Raw genomic sequence first — 25,000 nt, 5'->3', positions numbered from 1 at the left:
CACTTTTATGCTGGAGAATTGGTGTCTGTCATTTAGTGATGAAAAAATGGAACTGATATGGACTTAGACATATAAAGACAATGAAACTGGAATGTAATTAAAGTGAATGAGGCTTGATTATGAAAAATCTGTTGGCCAGTGTGTTGATGTAACATTTAGATTTAGATACTTTTGTAAAAAAAAAAAAAAATACAGATGCCTAAGCTAGATAATTGAATAGTATAGTTGTAAAGCTCTGAGGAAAAAAGTCAAGAGGAAACCAGGATTTCAAGACTTTAGTTCATGTAGGAAGATCATAATAATTTAAGAACTCAGTTTCTGTATACCCCTGAAAAATTACATTTTCACGTGAATTTCAGAAAACTTTGTAGTTCAGCATGGATATTAGATTAAGGTTTCCAACATGTATGTCATTGAATTCCTGGTTATCTCTAGGCAATGAATATTTCTATCCTTGTCATGAGCAATTATCTTGAACTGTTCAAAGTATCTAGTTTAGATGAAGTTCTCTTTCCTGATAAAATGTATTAAGAGTTGTATTTTAGAACTCCTATATCGTTCCTTTGAGTGTGTTAGAAGGAAATAACGACAACTTCGTTTATAAACATCACAGTCTTGTGTTCCAGGAAATCTTTGGGCTCAAATCCTTAATGGAGGTAAGTTTTTGTTGCAGTTGTATATTGTATGGTAAAAGGTGATGGTTTGAAAATTGTTAAGTGATCTTTAGATTGTGTTCAAAAAGTGAAGGGCAATGTTACTTTAGGGTTAGTTAAAAAGAAGAAAATATCACAATTTTCAGTGTATTCTTTTTAATATGATTGTGTATTTTTCGGATTTTCAAATTCTGTTTCTATTTTTATATAACATGTTTTACATTTGATCATCTAGGTCATTCTTCATGCAAATATCACAACTTTGATAAAGATCGCTTATTTTATCATGCATGCCTTTTTATGGGTGTTGGTTTTTGACAATCTTAGTCTTTACATGCATTATGGAGATGGCTTTATTTTTCTTTTGCAGTTGTGGTTCATCTCTTCATCAATATATAGCAGTTTTCCTTTTCCTGACACTTCTGAATTTGAAATTACTGAGACATGTGCTTTTGTTTTGTGGGTATATGATTAGCTGAGCTCATACTTCATGTACTTTTATATCATTAGATTCATATACAATATTTCAGTATCATCTATTACACATATAATAATAGGGCATGTTTAATGTTATGCTTTGATGTCTTATATAACTAACAATGTTCAACTTAAATAGTCTTCCAGGATTTTCAGGATCAGCAACATGAGGAACTTTAACTTTACAAGGCACTCCTATTTTGAAGGATGTGTTACTTAGTCCTCCTGCTTCAGGATTTCAATTGAAATAACTTTCAACAGAAAGCATTTTAGAAAAGTAAAATCTTAACATTTTATATCATTTCTTTTACTAAGCATAATATCCAGATGATTAAACCAAAACAATGAAAGGACAACTAGTCACATTCAATTAGCAGTTATGCAAGCCAAATTTTATGTTGCTGGGATATTAGCCTGAAATATAGTACTTGTGAATCATTTTATAGTTTGTTTACTTAAAATATATTGGCCATGTCTATTTATCCATGTTTACAGAGATGAGAGGAAATCATACAAATAACCTAAAAGTAATAAAAATTACTGTGATGCATCAAATATCAAATTTATGCTTGACAATTCTGAAATACAAACATTTTCAACTAATAACATGGTTCCCTAAAATTTTGGTCACTGGCGGTTTCAATGAACAAGAAGATAAATGTAGCTGTCTAGAAAGGGGAAAATTTCCAGCTGTATCTTATGAAACTGCTATAATAAAGCTTATCTCTGGCAAAAAATAGAATATTTATTCTGGCTGAAAATGAATCGGTATTAAGCATACGTTTACACGCACTATAATTAAAAGGCCTTTATTAAGTATAAATTAGAATTAAAACTGAAAAAGGCTTCACGGTATACTTGAACAATAAGCTTGTATATATGTACTGCAATTAGTAGCATCTTTTACATATGGAGATTCTTGTATAAGGTTAATCTGTACTGCTATATTTATTCAATTTATAAATGTAATGCCTTTTTTTAAACTAAATACTTAGGTGCTACCTGAAATTAATCATATTTTAAATGTATATATTAATAAAAAGAATATCTATTGTTGCACAATAAAACTTTTAAAGGCATAATATTCCGTAGCTTGATGTGTTTTTCAGTTAGCCTTAGTTTTCTTTCTTATTACAGTACTTATGCTTTTTTTTTTGCTCTAGAAATCACCTTTCCTGCTTTTAGTAATTTGATAATAATCTCTATTACTGTACTTCTCATATTTTATTTGTATATAGTTCTTCATAATACACAATATTATTCTTTAAGCTTCTGATTACTGTAATAATTTTTAAGGTTAAATGCTTAATTTTTTGTATTGAATATAATTGATATATCTCAAAACACCAATTAACTCTATAAAATTTTCCTGAAAAGTCAGAAACTTCTAACATTAGCAACTATTTACCTACATTGTATAGTTATTCCAACTGTAGGTTGAAAAGTGTATTTAGAATATATTTCTATTGCTTTATTTAGTGGTGTAATTATGTGGCATTTTATTTTTTATGAAGCAGCTGTTAAGTGTACAAAATTACATTCCTGTAACTATAACATCTAAATTCAGAACAGTGTGGCCTAGCTTTCTTGATTGCTTCTGCAAGCAAACCTTGTGATGGAACTGAAGATTGTAGAGTAATTATCAATCTTATCTTCACAATACTGTACCTCCCTCTTGACAAAAAGAGGTCACATTTTACACTCCTTCTCTATCAGGTCCATGCATTTTTTTTTTCCAAAGACTTCTGCTTTTATTGTCCCTATAAATTATAACTCCAAGCATGGAATTTTTAACCTCGATTCAGAAGAAAATATATCTACCTTAGATACATGTTATTTGTCCTCAACAATTACAACTGTGACATGGATGATTAGTGATGTAATTGTATATAATAATCTCTCTCACAAACTATACTTTAATGTAGGGTTCATATGAATCAAGAACAGTTTCAACCTGAAACAATCTTATTGATATGAAAACAAGCTGTCCTTTCTCCCTTGATGAAAGTATGTGTAATGGTTACCCAAGAGTATCATTCCATCGCCAGTTCATAGGAACGTTGGAACTATACAGTTCTTTAAAATTCTTTTTATTGAATGATCATGACTTGAAGAATGTTCAGAGAACACTTTAAGAGGAACTGAGATGAGACTTTAAGATGATTGAATAATTGTAAGGCTTTAGGACCATATGAAATGGCAGAAATTTGTCACATGGCCAGAGAATGAGACATTTAAGAATTTAACAGAACCTAGAGAAATATAGATTAGAAGTATAGGTCAGAAAAATGGGTGAAAAAAAGGTAATTCTAGTAATGTACAAAAGTAAAATGAAAAAACTTAGAAATTATTTTCAGAAATGTAAAAATGATGAGGGAAGTCAAATGAAGAAATTTTCTAATGTTGCATTAACAATTTTAACTGTGCTGCTGTGGTTATAAGTCTGAAAAAAAGCACCCACAAAAGCCTTTATAAAATAGTTTTTTTTATGGATTTTGATAAGACATCCTACTTATTACCAAAGTACTATATTGCACTGTATTACAGTAATTAGATTAGCATCCGTAATACAAACAATGCCAGAAGGGCACATTAAGCTAGTGTTAATGTTTATCAAGGATCGGCACTAACCCCTATACTATTTGTTGTTATGATGAAGGAAGTTACAATTGTGTGCATGAAAGGAGACAAATGTCAGATTTCAGTGTGTGTATGGATATAACCTTTTATTGAAAGCAAAATCAGAGAAGGTGAAATTATTTTTATAAATGGAAGAATAGAATGGAGAGAAGAGACAAAAAATTAATATTATTATTATATTCTGTAACCAAATCCAAAGTTATGATAACAGTTATGAAAGAAAAGAAGAGAGGGAAGTCAGAAAAGTACAGTAGCTATATTTCAACAGAATGTTTCATAAGAGATGTTCTGGATGTCCAATTGGGAAAAGAATAAGGTGTCCGATTATAGATATACATGGAAAAAGAGGCTAGTACTAAAGTGATATTGGAAGAATATTATGTTATTGCAAGGCTTATTTTGAGGAGGATAAAAACTGTTATTTTGGTGATATGTTTATGAAAGTAGTACAAATATTTTTAGCAATGCCCTAAATGTAGTAGAAAAAGAGATTAGGTGACTAAGGGTAATAAAGGGCATTTTATTGAAAAACCTAGCAAGACATACTGTGCTTGTAATGCTTGTGTTTCTATGTGTAATGAAAACTGGCAGATATAGAGGAAATTTGGGAGAATATGTAAATTTTACAACAATACCAGATATTCATAGTTGAAGTGTTGTGGGAGAATCATATCACATTTATGAAGGTAACTTATAGTAGGATATTAAGGGTTTGACAATGGAGAACACCCATTCAACAAGAAGAGACGAACAATTACCGGTGCTTAGCAGTACATTATATGGAAGTGGTAGGGTGCCAATTATTGGCTAACAAAACAATGGAAGAAAGGCAACTCGAAATTCATGCAGAAAGTAAACAAGACAAGATCCAGATAATTTGTAAATGTAAATGCTACTGTAGCATTATGATTGAGTTATGGTGATGATGAAGTTAGGTTTTCAATAATCTGGAAATGCTACAGAAATTCTGTGATCTTGAATGACGCGATATTTTTACTTATCTTGGTGTACTGTATACAGTATTGTTATTTTCAAGTAAAAAATCTAGAACTGTTATATATCAGGTGGGAGGTAGAAAGACCAAGAAAGCAAATACCAGACAGCATTTGTATTTCGAGAGTTCCTGTTATAGTCAAAAGTTATCAAGGTAAGCTAGGACCTAAATTAGAATAGTCAAATGAAGCCAATAAAAAAATGCTACAATATTATGTCCTTATGCTGCACTGCCTAGACGATAGCTGGAGAATTTTTATTCAATAACTTTTTCACAATTACTCATAGTTAAGTACACTATTTCACCACTAAATGAACAAAAAAGTTTCATTGGGAGATGTAGGTTTAGTTGAAGCAAGGGACTACTCATTTAGACATTACTCAAAATAATGATTCTACAAATTAATCAATTTTTTTTACAAAACAGACTTTGAATCTCATGGAGAACATGGAGCTAGTGATCATGGAGCAGTTGACCATGGAGCAGTTGATCATGGAACCAATGGATCAGGTCATCATAGTGATGCTTCTGCTGTCTTAGGTCATGATTCACATGACTATGGCCATGTTGTTGACAATTTTACAGATTATGCACTGTTTAATGATTCAGTACAAGACCACCACACAAATGAGCCACATGATATTCACCAGGTACATTACCATCAGGTATCTTAAAGGAGAGGTATATTTCTAAAGTGTGCATGGTATTTTTTAAAACATGAGTAAATTTTTCTTAGCATTTTCATCTTTTTATGATTATAAGAATTTCTTTTAGTTGCTCGTATTCATGTAATTCTTAGCCTTACAATGACTAATAACAATGCTTTAGCAAAGACCAGATGTTTGAGCATTTTCATAAATTAGAGCATTATGGTTGCCATGACACTGACTTGAAAACCTGTTTCTTTGTTGTAGTATAAGCTGGACATCTTGGTAATAATGCTAAATTTATTAAAATACTGTAGTTGTCATGTTCTTTGACAGTTATGAGGTTATTCCTGAAAGCCTTGTATAGACATGGCGTGTGAGAGATTTTAAAAACATTATTAGGCTGCAAAACTATTTAGAATATAGATTTGGGAGTTTAGTAATGCTATATATCTGTATTAGGGGATTCTTTGATAGATTTTAGAGTATCAAGGTCTAATTCCTAAAGGTTTAGTGCATTGATGTTTGGCTGTCTATTGCATGTCTCTGGAAATAATTGCCATGATTTAGTTTTATAATTGCAAGTACCAAATTTACTTTTTAATTGCAAAGAGTAGTTGAAGGGCTATTTATGGATCATTATATTTTGATTTGTTATGAAGGTGTAATATAGCCATAATGATAGTGATAGCAACATTTAATCCTATTCTTTTATTTGGAATACTTATATTTGTTAAAAGGTTACCTCTAGTTTACTACCATAGTACCAAAGAGAATGATTTCTTGAAATTCTAAAGTGAAAAAATAGCATCCTTTGAATATATTTCATTCAAAATTAAAGTTTATAGCCTAAATTAAGCTTCATAAGGATCTTAAAGAGGATAAAATGTTAGGAACAGGTCTTATAAAAAGTTACCAGGCAAAGGTATTTGGCAATGTGATTTTGTCTTGAATAGCAACAAATTTAATTTAGATGTATTATTAAGAATATCAGTACCATACTATATGAGTATTCTAAAGATTTTACATACAATACATGCCATACAGTAGTAAAATATGATGCCCATATAACAACTGTGTAATTAAATAGATAATCTTAGGCTCATATTTCTATGAACCTCCCCTGATGTTCATATTGCTACTTCTCCAGAAGTTTGTTTTATTGGTTTACCAACAAAATTTATAAAAAAATTTCCCATTTTTTTCCTTTCAAAAGATACATGCCACCAGTAAAGTAATAAGACAATCTAGTGGTTAATGATATGTGGTATGCTAGGAGTTTTCCCATTATTCACTTTTCATCATCTAAGTCTCATCAAGAAATACTGTATTCTTCACTTCCGGATTTTTATAATTACTGTATTTAGTGCATTTCGATATAATACCTACACGTTTGATTAGCATTTCTGCACAAGGAAATCATTAAGTTTTAAGTAACCATTGTGAGGAGTACAATATGTCAGGAATTATGTTCCAACTTATTATTTATAATTCCGGAGTGTATACAATACTTCTATGTTGTAAACAGAATGACTGCCATTTATTGTTCATAACGGCCAAAGAAAGTAATTTTTAATTCGAGGGGAATAACAGAGTTGATAATGATATGACAAGCCAGTACTCATCCACCAGTCAAGTTATTGATGATCCTGTTTGGATTTTAACTTTTTTAACTTCCTTTTGTTATTCTCAATGGCCAGCATGCCTTCTCTTGTGGGCGATAAGTCTGATTTGCCTGCATGGTTGCTTATCCTAACCTAACTACTATAGTTTAGTCTAGTGGTCATAATTACTTAATATTCCTTCAGTAAGGGTACTGATTGTTCACTGTGCCTTACAGAATAGTTCCTCCCCTATGAGACTTGAATTCTTGAATTACTTTAGTCCCCTAGCAGCTTAACAATTGCATTTCTGCAAACCTAGTCGCTGCATATGACTTCTATATTTCAAGACAGAAGACAAAGTTCGGTAGCTGGATCCTTATAACCCTCTTCTCGCTAAAGGAAGTTCTTGAACAATGTTGTTTTAATTTGGGAGATGGCATTTCATGTCATAGATACAGTACTCTTAAATTTTATTATTGGTGATGTATAAGCTGGTCATATTATCACTCCAGATGAAAGTGTATTTTCGTTTGCTTTCAAACTCAGTGACTAGTTCATTACAGGTTTACTTTAGAGTGGTAATTTCTAATATTTTTGTTACCTTTACAAATCTGGCAGTAAAAAAGGCTTTGCATTTTGTTGGATTCTCTGTATTTAGTTAAGAACCATTTAATGATAATAAAAAGTCTAATTCTTAAATTAATTACTCTGCATTGCTATGCTTCGAGAGCTGCCGTTACATAGACATCTCTATCCCTTGGAAGGTGCCGTTGCATATGCTATGTCTTTCGGCCATGAGCATCAACATCTGTGCAACACTGATATGCCAGTTGTGTCCAAGATCATTTTTAGGGCTTAGCGTGCTGTAAATCGTATGACAAAATGTAGTTATTACCTTTTTAAGGTAGCTTCTGATGTAGCAGTTTATAAACTATACAGCAAACACCTCTCGGTTCCTTAATTACTTGGTGAATTGAAGTGGTTAAATAGTTATCACTTTCAATAAGAATGGCTACATGGTTTAAAGATTTATTAAATTGTTGTTCTATTGTAAATTCTAGTTTCTTGTAGTGTATAAACCTCAAGACTTTTTTTTACTTATACAAGAATAATCAGTTATCTAACCTTATTATAGAATAAAATGTATTCTTTGAAGTCCATCATTACAGTGCACTAATAAACAAAAATCTTTAATGGATGGTCTGCAAGGAAATTTACTTGTGGCAGTTTGTGGATAAGAATATAGGAAGTGTTAATGAAATACTTTACTTGGCAGTAAACTTCCAGTGTTATAGAAGGATTTCTTTGACCAGAGAAAGCTAGCCTTTTTATTATAAAGGCAATACAGTAGTGATAGAACTGCCACTGCAATCTTTGTCTTTGCTTCAGACTAACTCGTTTGATTTTTGTTATATTGGAAATTTAATGCAGTTAACTTCTTTCGGGTAGCTCCTAAATCAACTTAGTTCCAGATTCAGTATAATATTTTAAGCTTACCCTACCCATTTCACCCCCAACCTAAATACTCGCGTGGTAACTAGGTGGTCATCTACACCATTCAGTAACGGTTCTGGTGGTACTCGGTTTATCCTAGTTTCATATCCTCTTGCAGTGCCTTGAGTTCTTAATTTACTTGTGCCCTTCTGCAAAGTAGCTATCATACTCACGTATATTCAGCCGTTCTTTTAGACACTAGATTTTGCGAGGCTGAAGACCAAGATTGTAGCCTGGACCTTTATAACTCTGTCATTAAGTACCTCTAAACTGCTGCTTATCCCTTATGTGCTGAAATGTTAATCTGAATATTTCATTCCCTCGCTCGTGAAAGAAGCTCTGCTTGCATATATTAATGTTTTGTGGTTAGTGTGAAAACCTTTATGGTTCCCTTGGACTGATGGTTCTTTCTTTGTACAAAGATTCATTAAATTATTTAAAATGCATCTTGGTTGAATAGCTGGGTGCACTGTTCTCTTACAAGTTCAACCATTAACTTATCTCATATCTTTCCCCAATTGGGTAAATGTAGGGTTTAGTATTTCACTTGCTTGAATAAAACCTCTCTATAACATCTCAGACACATAAGTGTACTGTAGTAAAGTTTTAAATAATTCAAATTGGTCTTTAACATGAACTATTTTTTAGAGCCAAATAAGCTACAAAGTACAGTACATACTGTAGTTAATTATGGCGAAGTTTTTAAATCCCAAATACAAGTATAGTGTGCCAGGCTTTTACCATACTAGACGTATTATTGCCCAAGTAGTTCCTAGTTACGCTCTGGTTTTTGTTGTTACCCGGCATGGAATTTACAAATTATTTCGCCAGAAAAGTTGATTTTCTTTTAATCGTTTTGGCATATGTTGTATTAAAAGAGAGAGATGATTAGTTTGAAAAATTTAACCTCTGGTAATGGTTAATCTATTTACTGATTGCCTATAGTTGTCAGTTACTTAAAGTAGGTTAGGTCCAGGTAATTCATTTTAGATAAGAGATATCCTTTGATAAATGCAAAGTAAGTTCACGAACCAGTGGCATAAAGCAGACCTTAACAATGAATTCATAAGTGTCATCACGAGACCACATTCAAAACCAAAGAAGTGCAAGGTTATCCTCCCAGTTCCAGATAAGAGGAAGTGATGCTTATTTTGACAAGATGTATCAACCTATGTTGGTCTTGTAGTAAAGGTAATAAACAGATATTTGACTCCAGTAGTCTGTGGCTCTAAAGTTGCTACCAAGCCCATGTGCTGCGAGATATAATTGCTTTTGGGTGATATTATATCCAATTCTCTTGGTAGTTAGTGTGACAAACTAATGGGTAGCAAGATATCACTTTGGGAATTATGAGGAATGATCAAATTAAAATTTCCAATTTTGAGAGGTAAAGAATGCTGTACTTTTAGTTGAGCAGATAGTCTACTGCTTCTGAGAGGTTGTGCACTACATTAGTCAGTATATCTGGAAGTTTTGAAAGAGTGGATTTGCTGTACATACAATATTCATGTTTGGTCCTTCAGGCATTCTTGGCATGTTTACAACTTCACACTACATGGAAAACAATTTTTTTTCAGCAAATAATAGTTAAAATGCAAATTCTAATAGTTAGAACAATGTTGGGGATGGTCACTACTTGGTTGGATGACCTCCTGGAAGCACTAATTGCTCTTGACAAAACAGTGATAAGGGTGTTTCGTAATCTGGTTCAGAATCCCTTAGCACAGCAGGTAATTCCATTTTAGCTACTTGAAAATCTAGACTTTTACACATTCCATACTCTTTACCAGAGTCTAGCAGATGTGTAACTAGAGTTTAGACTTTCCCACAATGTCTCTTAATAGACCTGTTTGGGACACAAGGAAAATTATCTGCAAAACAGGACTATTTGTGTTCATGTGTCCAAGAATCTTGTCACACTTAATTTGATCTGCTCAGACAAGCCATTTCAAAGGGGGTTCACCCAAACACATCCCCTTTACATTTAATCACTTGAGGACTTTTAGTTACATTCTTGAACTTGGGTTTTTTGCAACCCTCTAGATTTTCCTCTACAAGTATTAAAAGACAGTCTACCTTTATTTTGTGTTAAAAATAAGTTTGTCATTTTTATGAGGGTCAGTGTAAAAAAGTGTCAATAACTAGAACTAGCTAGGTAAATGGTGTTAAAACTTTTAAGGTGTCCTTTTAAGAAAATAATTCCCTTTTAAGGTGCTCTTTTGAAAAGAATTTCCAATCTCAGTTTAATTTGGTACTGAAGCACCTGGGATCAGCCATCTACTTTGAGGTATTATAAAGGGTACATTTAAGCCTTTGTGTATAGGCCGCCAGTAATCAGGTTTACTTGTCAGGTTTAGGATGTGGTTTTATGTATGTAGTAGGTTCAGTTTTGAATCTCTGGGAAACTTTGTCATAAATTTAGCAGCTAAATGCATAACAATCAATAAACACTTATCTTTTAAGGTGGGCTTTGAGACCTCAAGTCTGAGTCGATTTTTTTTCACTTCCCCATATTAGAACGGTTGTATTTCATTTGAAAATAGTGCTCCTTGTTAAGTAAGAGATGTTCAGTATATTTTGAACACAATATGAACATTGCAGACAATACTCCTAATTCACTAGATGAGATTAGAATATTATCCTCTTTCCAAAAGGCTGTGTATTTTCTTGAAGGTTTTAGTCTCTGGAACTCCCCAAGTTTGGATCCAAATCTTATATAAATCTTGTAGATTAAGGTTATTAGGAGTAACCCTATATCTCTTGATTTTTGTAAAAAGGTTTCTTTGAAAAGAATTTTAGGGATCTTTCAGTAACATATCTCTTTGGTATTAGATGGATATTATCTTTAGAAATCCTGCTTTCTTTTCAAGATTATTGGCCTCTAGGTCCTATAGTGGCTGCTGCTGTGGCCTTTTAAAAAAATTTAACAATTAAGTTGTCGTGTGGATTTGTTTTTTATATTGTAAATATTGTTAGGAAAGCCATCGAGTCCTATTAGAAAATGGTTTTGAAGACGATTCCTCTTAAATTCTAGACTTATTAAGTCATGAATTCTAATTGGGATATACATTTAAAATTTTGTTGACCCATCTCTTTCCTTCCCTAGAATCCCACACCTTCATCAGAGTTTGGGAATCAGCAATATAAACATCAATGAAGATTCATAGAACTAAACAAGTTATAATTTTTTTTTATTTCTTTACTCCCCTTATTGTCTTATTACTTTACTGGGGGCATGCATCTTTTTTAAGGGAAAAAAAATGGGAAATGTTTTTATAAATTTTGGTGGTAAACCTCAGTAAAACATGCTCTTGTGGAAGAAACGAAATGAACATCAGGTGATATTGGATATAAATTTCTTAATCAAAATGATTTATATATTCTGTGCAGTTGGAATTTGTCAGCATTTATTTTGGAACTAATGTAATGAACTGAGCAGAAGCTTATTTATGAGGTCTTATTAGTCTACTTGTTTTGATAATATAGTTTTAATTAAAATACTATTAGTAAGGAGACTAAACACCAATGAATTTTGCATATTACATCTACTACTCAGGAAGATGATAATTAAATTATTAAGATGAATGGAGAGCAACTAAAGGAGTGTCAAAATTTTATCATTGTAGGCAAAGAAATATTAAACGAAAGTTCATATACTGTATTTTAGACAATGCTCATCTTTGCTCTTTCCGTTTTTTTTTTAATTGTTGCACCATGCCTCTTCATTATGCCTTCTCTGCATTATTATATTTAAATACATTATTAAGTATATTTATTATTATGGATAATGTCATAATCCCTTTTTAACTGAAAGATGCAGAATACTATTTGAGGTAGTCTTTATTGCTTATCATTAGCATGTTTTGAAAAAATCCAGACATTTTGATGAAATTCACTAATGCATCTAAAATGGGTTATACAGTAAAATGGATGAAAGTGAAATATTGCAAAAAAATGTTTAAGCCAGTCAATGCAGAATGCAAGATATTAGGGAATGAATAACATCTGCTATTAGCAAGATGCTAACTGGTTTGCCATAAGGTCCTCTAAAGAGAAACTCATTCTATCTTCTTAGACAGTTTACAAACTCCAGGTGGAATTTAAGGATCTCTTGGACATTAAACATTCTTAATATTGTTATAGCCATTTATAGTTTAATTAATCCCCTAATTTTAGTACAGTAGCCAAATTCTAGAAAAATAGTAAAAAGGACATTTAAATTGAACCTTTATAGATGAGATGTAAACATGAAAATTAATTTTTTTTTCATATGTATGACATTTGTCTTAATTTTAAAATGGCTCAATTCTTAAAGGTCCTTCAATAACCTATACAGTAGATGTACATATAGCAATATTATGATTTTCACATTAGATTTGAATATGCTGAAGCGAAAGGCTATATGTTTTTGTCTTGTTTCTCCTTTTTTTGTCCATAAAAATAGTTTTTACCAAGAACACTAGGAGTTTTAAGATTTTTGAGTTATCAGCTAATTAGAATTTATAGCAAACTTTGCAGGAAATAATTTATTAATATTTAGATTTTGTCTTGTTTTAGCTTCATATTCTGCATGCTATCTTAGAAATTTCAGAAGTAATACAGTTGTATTTCAATTCTAAGAAGCATTCTGTATCTTTCAAATCATATAAAATGTTCCGATAATATCTTGATAAAGAAATATGTTCAGTAATTTAATATGTTAATTAATAAAACTACCGTTACCTGAACCTTAACTGCTCATTGTGATTGCATCTGAAGCAGTAGAAATTACTTTAAGCATACAGTGTATTGACTTCATGACACAAAGTTGATGCACCAGATCAGAAATAAATATTTTAGTGACTTCTGATTTGTCTTTGAAAAAAAATTATTGGATCTTAGAATGGTATTGTGTTAAGTATGGTAATTTATGCTTTAATATAAATACTCTACTTGCCTTCAATACAATCAGAAAATACAGTAAAGTGTGAACAAATGATAACTATTGCACACTCATTTCATATTACCAAATTAATTTTTAATCTTGTATAGATTAAAATATTTTTGTATACTGTACTGTAATTTCAAATAAAACCATTATGATGTTTAATTTATAGCTAAATTAACAGCATGGCATAATTGATGACATGAAGAACGTAATCATAAATCTTATTCCATTCCATGATACCATAGGCTGTAAATACTAGCCACCACATCACACGTAGAGGAGCAAATTTCAAAGCTTTGAGCATTTACGAGTGCCGACGTTCAGATCTCATTGGAGGGCTTGTGGACGAAGCATCTCCTTTCCTCTTCCCTTGTACCATTGAATACTCGCTCTTATGTGCAGGTAAGTTGTCTTTTATTTAATTAAAATAATTGGACTAAAATCAAATGTTCATAAACATTGTTGTCTAATTATATATCCTTCATTCATAGTACTTTAGTTCTAAGAAAGTTACTAATTTGTTATGTTTACGTGGTATATTTGAACATTTGATATGTGGATATATAGAGATACGTGAACATGGTCATAAATTATCCAAAGCTACAGATACTGTACTATGACCAAGATGAATAAGAATAGGAACGTATACAGTCATCCAAAAGTTTACCCAAAGTCTTTCGTATTATGATGATAAATTAGTAGAGAGTATTGTTATCATAAAGTATACATATACAAGCTCTCATTACTATTGGCAGAATAGGTTTTTTCTTTGAGGAAGTGAAAATTGAAGCAAGGTAAATGTGAAACGTTGAACCATTAAGTGCTACGAGATCAAATGGAATAGATGGAAAGTAAATAAAAGGCCAAAGGGATGCAGAAAGAGCTTAAGATGCTTTGATGATATCCTTATAGTTTATCCTAATAGTTGTAGTTTTAACTTAGTGCGGGACTGGAAATAAATAATCTATTCAGTGAACAATATGTAGAAAATTCATCAATAACATGGGTATCTCATGTATAAACACACACTCTTTTATCCAACAATTCCAATAAACAGACTGTAATCAAATTACTTGTGTCCCAAGAAGGAATCCCTAGAATTATAGCATTTTGAATAAAATGGAACCACTAATAGCACTACTACATGGGCAAAATTTCTTTCGGTAAAAAGCATTTCCGTTGTCACTTTTTTACGAGCGGATCCTGCAGTTGATCACATGATAACGAACACTCGCTGCCGTTTCAATGAGCAAGCTGTCTGCAGTAGGCACAGGCTTATTTGCTGATTATAAATATGTACAGTACTGTAGTAGCAAAACTTAAACTTATATTGTCATTTCTTTGCTCCTACTAGTAATGTGTGAATAACTAAACACTCCATTGTAATTAGTACTGATTGAATAACCGAAAAGATCCTTTGTAATCTAACAAAAACTTGTTGCTGTCTCAGGTTTGACTGAGAATAAACAAGGAGTTATTGGTATAATAGTGCCTTGGGAATATTGCCTGTTTAATAGTGCCTTGGGATTGAGGGACACACACACATGATGTATTTTTACTGTAATAGCATTAGCTTTTTGTTATGTAATTCTATAACTATTAACACATCTTGCGTAGTTTAAGAAAGACAAAAGGCTATATGATTTAATTAAGAAATAACGATGTGATATCACAATATGCATCACTATCACACACAACAGCTCTCAGGAGACCGTAATTCCTCAACAGTGACTGCCCCCCACAAACACACTTTAGAGAAGTAGGTAACTGACGAGACACTATATTTTGTGTGGAGAGAACTCATAGAGGATATCATTTCCATCACTCTTTTGGCAGAGTTAATTTATTTCCATGAATCTTACCTCTAAAGTAAAAGTGTCAACTGAATGACTTCTAAATAAAAACAAAAGTATTTTCTTCCATCCATTATATTAAGCAGCCAAAATACCCACCATTTGGTTCACCCGGGAAGATATGCAAATAAAACTGCAGATTTAATTTGTCATTGCAACATCAACAACACTTTGAGTGTTTTTTTCTTGTGTTTTCAATGATTAAGGACCTTAGTGCTATACCAAGAATTGTATTACAGTATGTATTTTAAGTTTTTCTTATTTTTCTTTTAGGTGTGCTGTATGTGATCTGGAAAAACATCAATAAGCCCGAGGTGACCTGTGATGGTGATTCTGACATTTCCACATATATTGCTCGGAAAGCTAGACATCACTACTCAGTAGATTGTGCGCATGCTAATCGTGGCTTGTTCATGGGAATCTTAGTTCTTGTCTTAACAATCATCTCGCTCATCCTCTTCTTTGTGCTTATTAATAATGAAGCATATAAAGAACTTGCTATATTAGAAGCCAATATAATTGAATTGTCAGTGTATGGGTAAGTGAAGATGAACTTTTGTTTTTAAATAATTTAGATTTTAATCCTATGATAGGAAAAATCTCTAAATAGACTTTATGAGTTTGAAAATAATGATAACACTGATTTGTGCTTGATTAGGCAGTGAAACTAAAATGTGTGTGTATTTTGGCATTTTCATTTTTGTTTATACATCAGTTATGTTAACATGAACCTTTCCAAAATTTCCAGAGTTGCAAGTGTAACTGTTATAATAGGAATGATACAGATGAGAGAACTGGAATTTATTCCTGAAGGTGATATCGAACTTGACAATATCCTACTACTTATTGCCCAGAGTGGTGTATACATTTACACTTCATTCACTGTTATTGGAGGACATTTCACCATGACTGTAAGTAATGATTGATTATTTATTTTAGCATTAATTATTATACTTTCTTGTAAAACAAAAATTTACAACCTTATGCCTTTTATCAATGAGAATTATACAGGTTACTTCATAATATTGATTGATACTGCACAGTATTGAATGTTATTCACTCAGTCATCATAAAAGTAAAAGTTTTTTAGCCACTTTTAAGTGGTGTAATGTGAATAACCAAAGTTTATAGATGTAGCTATTTACAGAGTATAAATCCCATAAACTGAACAAGTTTTGAAGATGAAAAATGTCTATGAAAGAAAGGGACAGTATTTATTAAACTATTTGTGTAATACTATGACCTTATTAAGCTGAAAACACCTTATGTTGTTGAAGTCAAAACTAAGGTGAATTTTGTACATGACCCCTCCTTAGTTAAGACTGCTCCTGCTTCTCACCCATCCTTCTTAAGTAGGAGGCTCATATGAAGGCAAGGATTACTGTAGCACATGCTCTATGTGCTCAAGCAAAGGAAAATAATATTCTGCATTATATGGTTTTCACTGTAAATTTAATTAGGTCTCATCACTTTAGAAGTTGATGTAAACATCATTCTATATATATGGAGCTATATTAAGCCTTTTAAAATTTAATTTAGACCTTAAATTTTAAAAAGTAATAGATAAAGAAAATATATTTTGTAAGTAATATACAGTCATGCTTATAATTATTGATAAAATACTCTTAATACTTTGCAGGACAACTTGATTTTACCACTACTTTCCTCAATTGTCACCCTCCTACAAACAACATTACAAACAATATTTGTACTAGATGCTTCAAGACGTTGCTGCTACAACCAAGACCAGCTTCAACGCAAACCTGGAAGAGAGATGGTAAGATTATATTGTCTCCATTTTAGCATTTGGTTAGCCTTTTAAATTTTCAAACAATGGGTAATAATAAACTTAATACAAAGATCAATGTAGGGGCATATAAAAAAAATAATAGAAGTTTTTAAAGAAAGAAAAATCAGTCCTTAACATTTTTGGGATTAGGAATTCCTATACAATAATCGAGTGGAGCATTCACAATTACTTTTCTAACTACAACCGTAAGCCCTTTAAAATATGGAATGTCTTCAACGAAGCTAGAACGGCTCTTGAACAAGCTAGTTAATGACAGGTGGTGGGCATGCGCTTGACTACTCCTGTCAAAGACACTTCACTTTTTACCTTCAGCACAAGACTGAGAGGGGTGTTTGAGGTGGTCGTAAACTTTAAAGGGCTCGGTTTGTATACTGTACTGTACTTGGAAAAAATACAAATTACTTTTAAAAATTTATTTGTTCCTATATGTATACAAACCTTTCATCCTTAGAACTAGAGAAACCCACTTATTGGTAGGTGGGAAATCTCCCTAGAACCAAATGAGTAGGTTCTTATTCTTCCTGAAAAGCCAGTCTCCCTGGTTCTAAAGAGGAGTGAAGTAGTTTATTCAGCAACCTCATATCAGTCCTTCAAGGGATAAGTCAGCCAATATGGCCTTGCCAGTACTTGGTTAGTACAGATATACTGTACCTCGGTTTATATTGTCTCGAGTTAAGTCGGTTTCAAATTTACGTTGATTGTCAAAAATAGTACATGGAAAAATGAAAATTAAGTTAAGTCATTTTGTTGAGCTTTCCGTCTGTCCGTCTAATCATGTTACTTACAGTAAATAAAAATTAAAGTAAATTAAATCATTTAAAATACATTTACAGTAAACGTTCACATAATTAACATACCGTATTTTCCGTGTCATAAGACGCTACAAGTGGTAAGACGCACCCTTAAATTAGCAGAGCAGTTTTTGGAGAAAAAAATTGATTATTTTACAAGCTATCTTAGCAGCAATTCCTAGTCAGCGATCCTGGGCCCAGTAAATTTTCATATTTTTTAGGTACAAGAAATGTTAAAGTTATTAATTAGCTGCATGCCGGTTATCCCAATTTTGACTTATTCATATAAGATATCATTAAAGCAGTCGTAGTTGCCACCACAACACATGTTTCGTGTTTGGTGATTCAAGTGTTATGTACATGAAAGCAGTGTTGCCAAATGTTCTTAATCAAATTTTGGTAAAGAAGTAATATTTCCAAAATTCCTCATATAGCCTGCACGTTTTCACCCAAAAGAATTATCGATCAGTGTCGTCTAGAAATTTCTCTAGTTGGAATACTGTTGCCAATAAATTTGTGACACTAGGTCTAGTTACTTTTCTGCCAACTTGGTGACACTGCACTCAACTAAGAGTAAGATTTTTTTTTCAAGGTTGTATTCAACAACTGCATATTTGTATCATTTTGGAATTCAGGCAATAAAGTCATTATCAAAATATTATTTTATCACAGTGTCACCAAAATAGAAAATAGATAAATACTTAAAAAACAACTAATATGTCATAGCGTTGTCTAGATATTTGCTTGTAGAAGGGTGTTGGCGAGTCATCATCAGTCAATTATCAAAACAAACAAATAACTGGCTACTGTACTTCCTTAATCAAAGTGCAGTATTAGAACAAATTCATTTATTATGTCTGGTGAGTGTGAGTGCTTGTAGGTCTTTATTTGGCTGTTTGATAGCTGTCAAACTCCCCTATACAACTTTTTCCGAGTGTTGAGGCGCAGGGGGATTTTGGGGGGAATTTTCCATTAAAAAAAAGGTGCGTCTTATGACACGGGAAATACGGTTAATCCTAGCGAGCTTTGAGAACTAAACAGTGGCGTTTTCTATGGTAGTTCAAATATCTACCATTGGAATAATAGTATATAAAATATGAAAATACTATTTTATATTCAATTTTTTTTTTCAAGATATTCTATTTTGTTTCTTTTTCAAGTTCATTTCAACGGTCAATTATAATTTTTAAATTTTTTGTTGTAATCAGCCGGTTTCAAGATTAACAAGACGTATACGCTCATAACGAATAACCAAGAATACCATCTATATAATTTCTTAACTCATTCAATGTAAGTTCCTTATGAAAATTACATCAGCACCAATTTTTTATAGAATATCATAGTTTTCATAAATTTTGTTTATAGCTCTTATTATTAGTTATCCTATGAAAGTTTTTATTTCTCTGTCTGTCTGTGGTGTCTTACAATACACACTCACAACAGATTTAACAGAAATCTTAGTTTCCTTAAAAAGTATAAGTTAAATACTACACGCAAAATATACTTTGCTTAAATCTATATTCAATTGTAGGCTGGACTTCAGACACATTATTCAATTTCGTCAACTTGGTAGGTAGGTATTAGAACGACCTACACCTTCTTGCCCAAGGCATCCCGTAAAAGATCGTCAACTGATCTGTAGCTTTAGTCGACAATAAGATGTATATACATACTGAAAGATGTCAAATAATTCTAGTTTTCGATGTTATCTGAAATTCGTTAATAATTTATGAACTTTTCTATAATCAATTCAAGATGTATTTTAACAATAGCAATTACCAAGTGTTTTTATTCTGGTTTTGTCGTCGGCTGTTTTCAAGGTTACGAGTGTGGTGATTATGCTTACATATTAAGAGTGTTGTTGATATAATTTTGCTCCTTATTACGTAATCCTTAAAGAAACTAGAGCACAGTTCAAGGAACTGCTGTATCAACCAGTTTCTTATCAAAATGGATTACACATGTGAATTGGACGTTTACGATAACAATCCAGTTTGTTTACATCGCATACGTAGGTACGTTTGGGATTTATTTTATACTATCGAAAAATAATTTTTATGAATAGTACTTACCTGGCAGTTATATATATATAGCTTAAGTCTCTGACTTCCGGCAGAATTTATTCGAAAATTTCGGCAACCGCCTTGTGGTGGTTGTGCGGTTAGGTGGTTAACAACCCTTACAGGGTGGTACCTGGAATCATTCCCGTTTTCTGTTCTTCAGATTATCTCTACTGATCGGATCGTCAACATCTTTGGTCCGCCATTAGGAGTTTTTCAAATCTATTTCTCTACATCATTGTTTTGGACTTCGTTTGGTGAAGTACACTGTGTTGGGATTTGGCAATCGTGTTTTTGTTATTTTTTGTATTTTTTGCTTTGTTTATCATGAGTGAAAAACTTCATATTCGTGTATGTGCGAGTGATGTACGCAAGGTGAGGTTACCGAAAGTGTCGGTTGACCCTCACAATTTGTATGGGTTGCAGGGGGTTTGAATGTGCAATAAATAATAGGTGCAAGGAATGCGAGGGTTTAAATGAAGATGATTGGTTAGCTATGAAGCGCTATGTGCGCAAACTTGAACTCGATTAGAGTTTGGAGAGCTAAATCAAAGTCAAAGTCTGCTAGTGAGGCTAGCTTAGATTTATCTATTGACCCTTTAATTGTTACCTCTTTGGAAGTTGTTCCTTCCCTGAATGTAGTAACTCCTGCCCCTTCTACAGGATCTGCGCCTACGGATGACCCTCGATATGCCAGGATGGCTGCTGAGTTGGAGGCCATTAAAGCACAAATTGCAGCCTTTAAAAGTAAGGGTGAAAGAGATATTAGTACTTGTAAAAGTGCAGTGGAGGTGGCGGCTGATCGAATCTGTCATACCCCTAGTCTAGACCTCTACCAAGCTCCCAGGACCAAGGGAGAAGATACGTTGAAAGCCGAAAGGTGGTGAGAGGTGCTTATCCTCGGTCCGTCGTCGCCTCAGACAGTCCTGTTGCGACCTCCCAGGCTGCTCTTGACCGCCGTAGAAGGCGTGTCGGATATGTTAGTGTCTTCACCTGATCCTTATCCCAAACGCAAGTGGCAATACGAATCAAGACCAACGAAGAGAAAGTGGGACTGGGATGTGGAGTCTCGCTCTCCCTCTCCTGGTTCGAGTAGCCGAGAACCTAATCCTTCGGAGGACAACTTCAATGTTGTTCCTGTTAAGAGGACGAAACAGAGAGCCCTTAGCCCAGTTAAACCTGATAAACTTCCTGCTTCTACTGCCAGCGCTCCCAAACAGCTGCCTCCTTCGGAACCACGAGAACCAGCAGAAGTTGCTAAAGCTTTCATGGCTGGTATGCAGGAACGGCTTTCATCGCTAGTGCATCAGACGTAAGGATGTCTCTTTGCCTGTTAAGAGATCGTCTTCTAAGAGGGAACGAAGTATCTCTCCAAAGAAACCTCTGCACACCTCGTCGGCCGTACGACAACGCACACCCTCTTCATCGGCACGACGCCAGGACGTTACTTCCTCTTGCTCTCAGCGCCAGGATGATACTGCCTCTCGTTCTCGGCGCCAGGACGATTCCGCTTCTCGCTCGAAGCTCCAGGACGATTCCACCTCTCGTTTTAGGAAGCAAGATGAATGCAGCCTGCCTTATCAGGACAATACCGCTTTTCGTCATCAGGACGATACCTCTTCTCGCCGACAGGACGATAGCAGCGCTCGGCGCCAGGAGGACACCTACGCACGGCGCCAGGACGCAAACAGCTCTCGGTGCCAGGCTGCTTGCAGCCCACTTCTTCAAGATGTTGATCTTGATCAGGACCTCGATTATATATTGGAAGAGGAAGAGAAACGTACCGACTCTGCTAGTGACTATAAGGTTCTGTCTTGCTATCTTTTAGAACTATATGGGGAGGAATTCCAACCTTCGGCGCCTCGTTCTCCTCAGTCTCAATTCACCAGGAAGAAGGCTACGAAGCATTCGGCCTTCATCAAAATGAAACTTTCAATTTCTGCCAGGAAAGCAATCGCTAAGGTGGGTGATTGGATGAAGGAACGAAGGCAAGCGGTCAAGACCACCTTTTCTTTCCCACCACCTCGGCTCACTTCCAAGGCTGGTATGTGGTATGAGACAGGGGAACCTTTGGGTCTAGGAGTGCCTGCCTCCTCCCAAGGTGACTTCTCTGCTCTTGTGGACTCGGCAAGAAGATATGCACTGAACTCTGCCAAGGTGATGTGGTCCATGTTGGAACTTGATCACCTCGTCAAGGGAATTTTCAGGGTTTTTGAGGTTTTTATCTTCCTAGACTGGTCTCTCGGGACTCTGGCCAGAAAGACAGAACTCCTGGAAGGCACAAAGGATCTGACGAGTATCATGTCCTGCATGGACAAAGCTCTAAGGGATGGGGCTAATGAGTTGGCTTCCCTTTTCTCAGCAGGGGTCTTAAAGAAGAGGGCCTTGCTGTGCTCCACCTTTAGATCGGTGACTGTTGCCCAGAAGTCGGAGTTGCTTCACGCCCCTCTGTCACACCATCTCTTTCCCGAAGCTCTGGTCAGAGATATCTCCCTTTCTCTGGTACAAAAGGTTACTCAGGACCTTTTATCTCGGTCTGCCAGAAAGCCTTTGCCTGTTGCTCCTGCTCCCCTGAAGAAGGAAGAGAAGTAGTTCCAGCAGCCCTTTCGGAGTAGGGCTTCCTCGAGAGCAGATTTCAGGGGGAGAAGACAAGAGTCAGGGCCAAGGACCAGCAGAGGTGCGTTTAGGCCCCCCGATCCAAGAAATGAGATGGAAGTCCTCCAGACAACAGTCGGGGCAAGACTGTCTCGTTTTTGGCAGTCTTGGAAGAGGAGAGGGGCGGACACCTGGTCCCTCTCGATCATCAAGGAAGGTTACAAGATCCCCTTTTTAAAGAAGCCTCCTCTCTCGGACACTACCCTAGCATTAGTAGCTCAGTACACCGACACAGGGAAACAAGAGGCTCTTCTGGAACTTGTCGACCAGATGTTGGTCAAGGGAGCAATAGAGCCAGTTCGGGACCTTACCTCCCCAGTCTTTTACAATCGCCTGTTTCTGGTTCCCAAGAACACTGGTGTATGGAGACCAGTCCTAGATGTCAGCTCTCTGAACGCCTTTGTGGAGAAAACAAAGTTCTCCATGGAGACGACTCAGTCCGTGCTGGCAGCAGTTCGTCCAGGCGACTGGATGGTATCTCTGGACCTGCAGGACGCTTATTTTCACGTCCCCATTCATCCGACTTCGAGAAAATATCTGAGATTTGTGATTCAGGGCAAGTGCTAGGGCACGTTGCTTCAGTCTCAGCACGGCTTCTCAAGTTTTCACCAGGCTAATGGCGAACGTCGCAGGCTGGTTACAGCAGGAGGGGATAAGGGTATTCTTCTATCTGGACGACTGGCTGATCCAACACAGTCGAAAGAAAAATGTCTGGAGGACCTACAGAAGACGTATACGATGACTCAGGACCTGGGACTCATCATCAACAGGGAGAAGTCTCAGACCGAGCCGAATCGGACTATTCTATATTTGGGGATAGTTCTGAATTCAGTTCTTTTTCGGGCGTCTCCCTCCCAAGAAAGGCAGACCAGGTGCCTAGAAAAAGTCAGAGGATTTTTAAAGAAGCAGGAATGCTCAGCGAAGGAGTGGATGAGTTTGCTGGGAACTCTATCCTCCCTAGAGCAGTTTGTCTCGTTGGGGAGACTGCACCTAAGACCTCTGCAACACTTCCTTGCAAAGGTATGGAACACGAAGACCCATTTCCCAACCAGACAGAGATCAAGGATCTTTTGATGTGGTGGCTGGACCCAGCTCTGTTAGGAGAAGGGATCTCCTTGTACAAGAAGAACCCCGACCTAGTGATATTCTCAGACGTGTCAGAGTCAGGCTGGGGAGTAACACTAGGGAACAAGGAGGTCTCAGGAGTTTGGGAAGGAAGTCAGGTCAGTTGGCATATCAACAGGAAGAGAGTTGATGGCATTTCTGTTGGGACTAAAGGCCTTCGGAACCTCGGTGTCAGGAAGACTGTGGAGGTCAATTCAGACAACACCACAGCTCTCGCGTACATCAGGAAACAAGGGGGAACTCACTCCCTCTCTCTACTCAGAACAGCGAGAGCTTCTCCTTTGGGCGATCAAGAACAGGACTCGGCTGTTGACGAGGTTTGTTCAAGGGCAAAGAAACATCAGGGCAGATATGCTCAGTAGGAAGGGACAAGTTCTTCCCACAGAGTGGACTCTCACCCTGCATGTCTGTCAGAGCCTCTGGAAGTTGTGGGGCAGACCTGTAATAAGACCTTTTCCCCTCCAACTTGAACAAGAGGATCCCCAACTACTGCTCCCTAGTACCGGACGAGGAAGCGGTAGCAGTAGACGCCTTCTTGATGGATTGGACGGGGATGGACATGTATGCGTTTCCCCCGGTCAAAACCATCAATCTGGTTGTCAGGAAATTCGCTCTCCTCGATTCGGGACGAATGATCCTAGTGGCTCCCTTCTGGCCTGCAAGGGAATGGTTCACCAAAGTGGTGGGCATGCTGATGGACTTCCCAAGAAGACTCCCAGCAAGTCCAGATCTTCTCCGACAGCCCCACTTCGAGAGATATCAAAACCCCCTCACTCTCAAACTGACTGCCTTCAGACTGTCGAGAAGCTCGTTAGAACTCGAGGCTTTTTGGCACAAGCGGCGGAAGCTATTGCCAGAGCAAGAAGGATCTCATCACAAAGAGTCTACCAGTCTAAGTGGGAGACCTTTAGAGCTTGGTGCAGGGGACACAAGTTTTCCTCGACCACTACCTCTCTGAGCCAGATTGCAGACTTTTTATTGTACCTCAGACAGGATGCTAAGCTGGCTGTATCTACCATCAAAGGATACAGGAGTATGCTCTCAACCGTCTTTATGCAAAGAGCCCTACAGTTATCACAAGATAAAGACTTGCAAGACCTCATTAGGTCTTTTGAGATGACGAAACAGGTACAATTAAGACCCCCATCTTGGAACCTGGATGTGGTGTTTAAGTTTCTGTGCTTCAAAAAATTTGAACCTATCTCGCAAGCCTCTCTTCGAGACATAACAAAGAAAACCCTCTTCCTTATGACTCTAGCGACTGCCAAAA

General features: G+C 35.5%; 1 protein-coding gene across 11 annotated transcripts in view; it reads left to right on the top strand.

Moving 5' to 3' along the window:
• LOC137621495 (uncharacterized) overlaps positions 1-25,000 on the top strand; it is a 303,174-nt gene that overhangs the window by 271,070 nt on the left and 7,104 nt on the right. For 8 of the 11 annotated variants that reach the window (XM_068351835.1, XM_068351845.1, XM_068351844.1 and 5 more), the window contains 6 exons: positions 627-656; positions 5,191-5,429; positions 13,682-13,838; positions 15,563-15,827; positions 16,038-16,200; positions 16,929-17,066. In XM_068351835.1, the coding sequence (XP_068207936.1) occupies positions 627-656; positions 5,191-5,429; positions 13,682-13,838; positions 15,563-15,827; positions 16,038-16,200; positions 16,929-17,066 (992 nt within the window). The remainder of the gene's footprint in view (positions 1-626; positions 657-5,190; positions 5,430-13,681; positions 13,839-15,562; positions 15,828-16,037; positions 16,201-16,928; positions 17,067-25,000) is intronic. The other 3 variants (XM_068351839.1, XM_068351840.1, XM_068351841.1) reach the window with 2 other exon arrangements.

The sequence above is a fragment of the Palaemon carinicauda genome, chromosome 28 (assembly GCF_036898095.1).
Source record: "Palaemon carinicauda isolate YSFRI2023 chromosome 28, ASM3689809v2, whole genome shotgun sequence".
NCBI lineage: Eukaryota > Metazoa > Arthropoda > Malacostraca > Decapoda > Palaemonidae > Palaemon > Palaemon carinicauda.
Note: the sequence above shows the minus strand (reverse complement) of the source record. Positions and strands in the feature narration are given on the sequence as shown.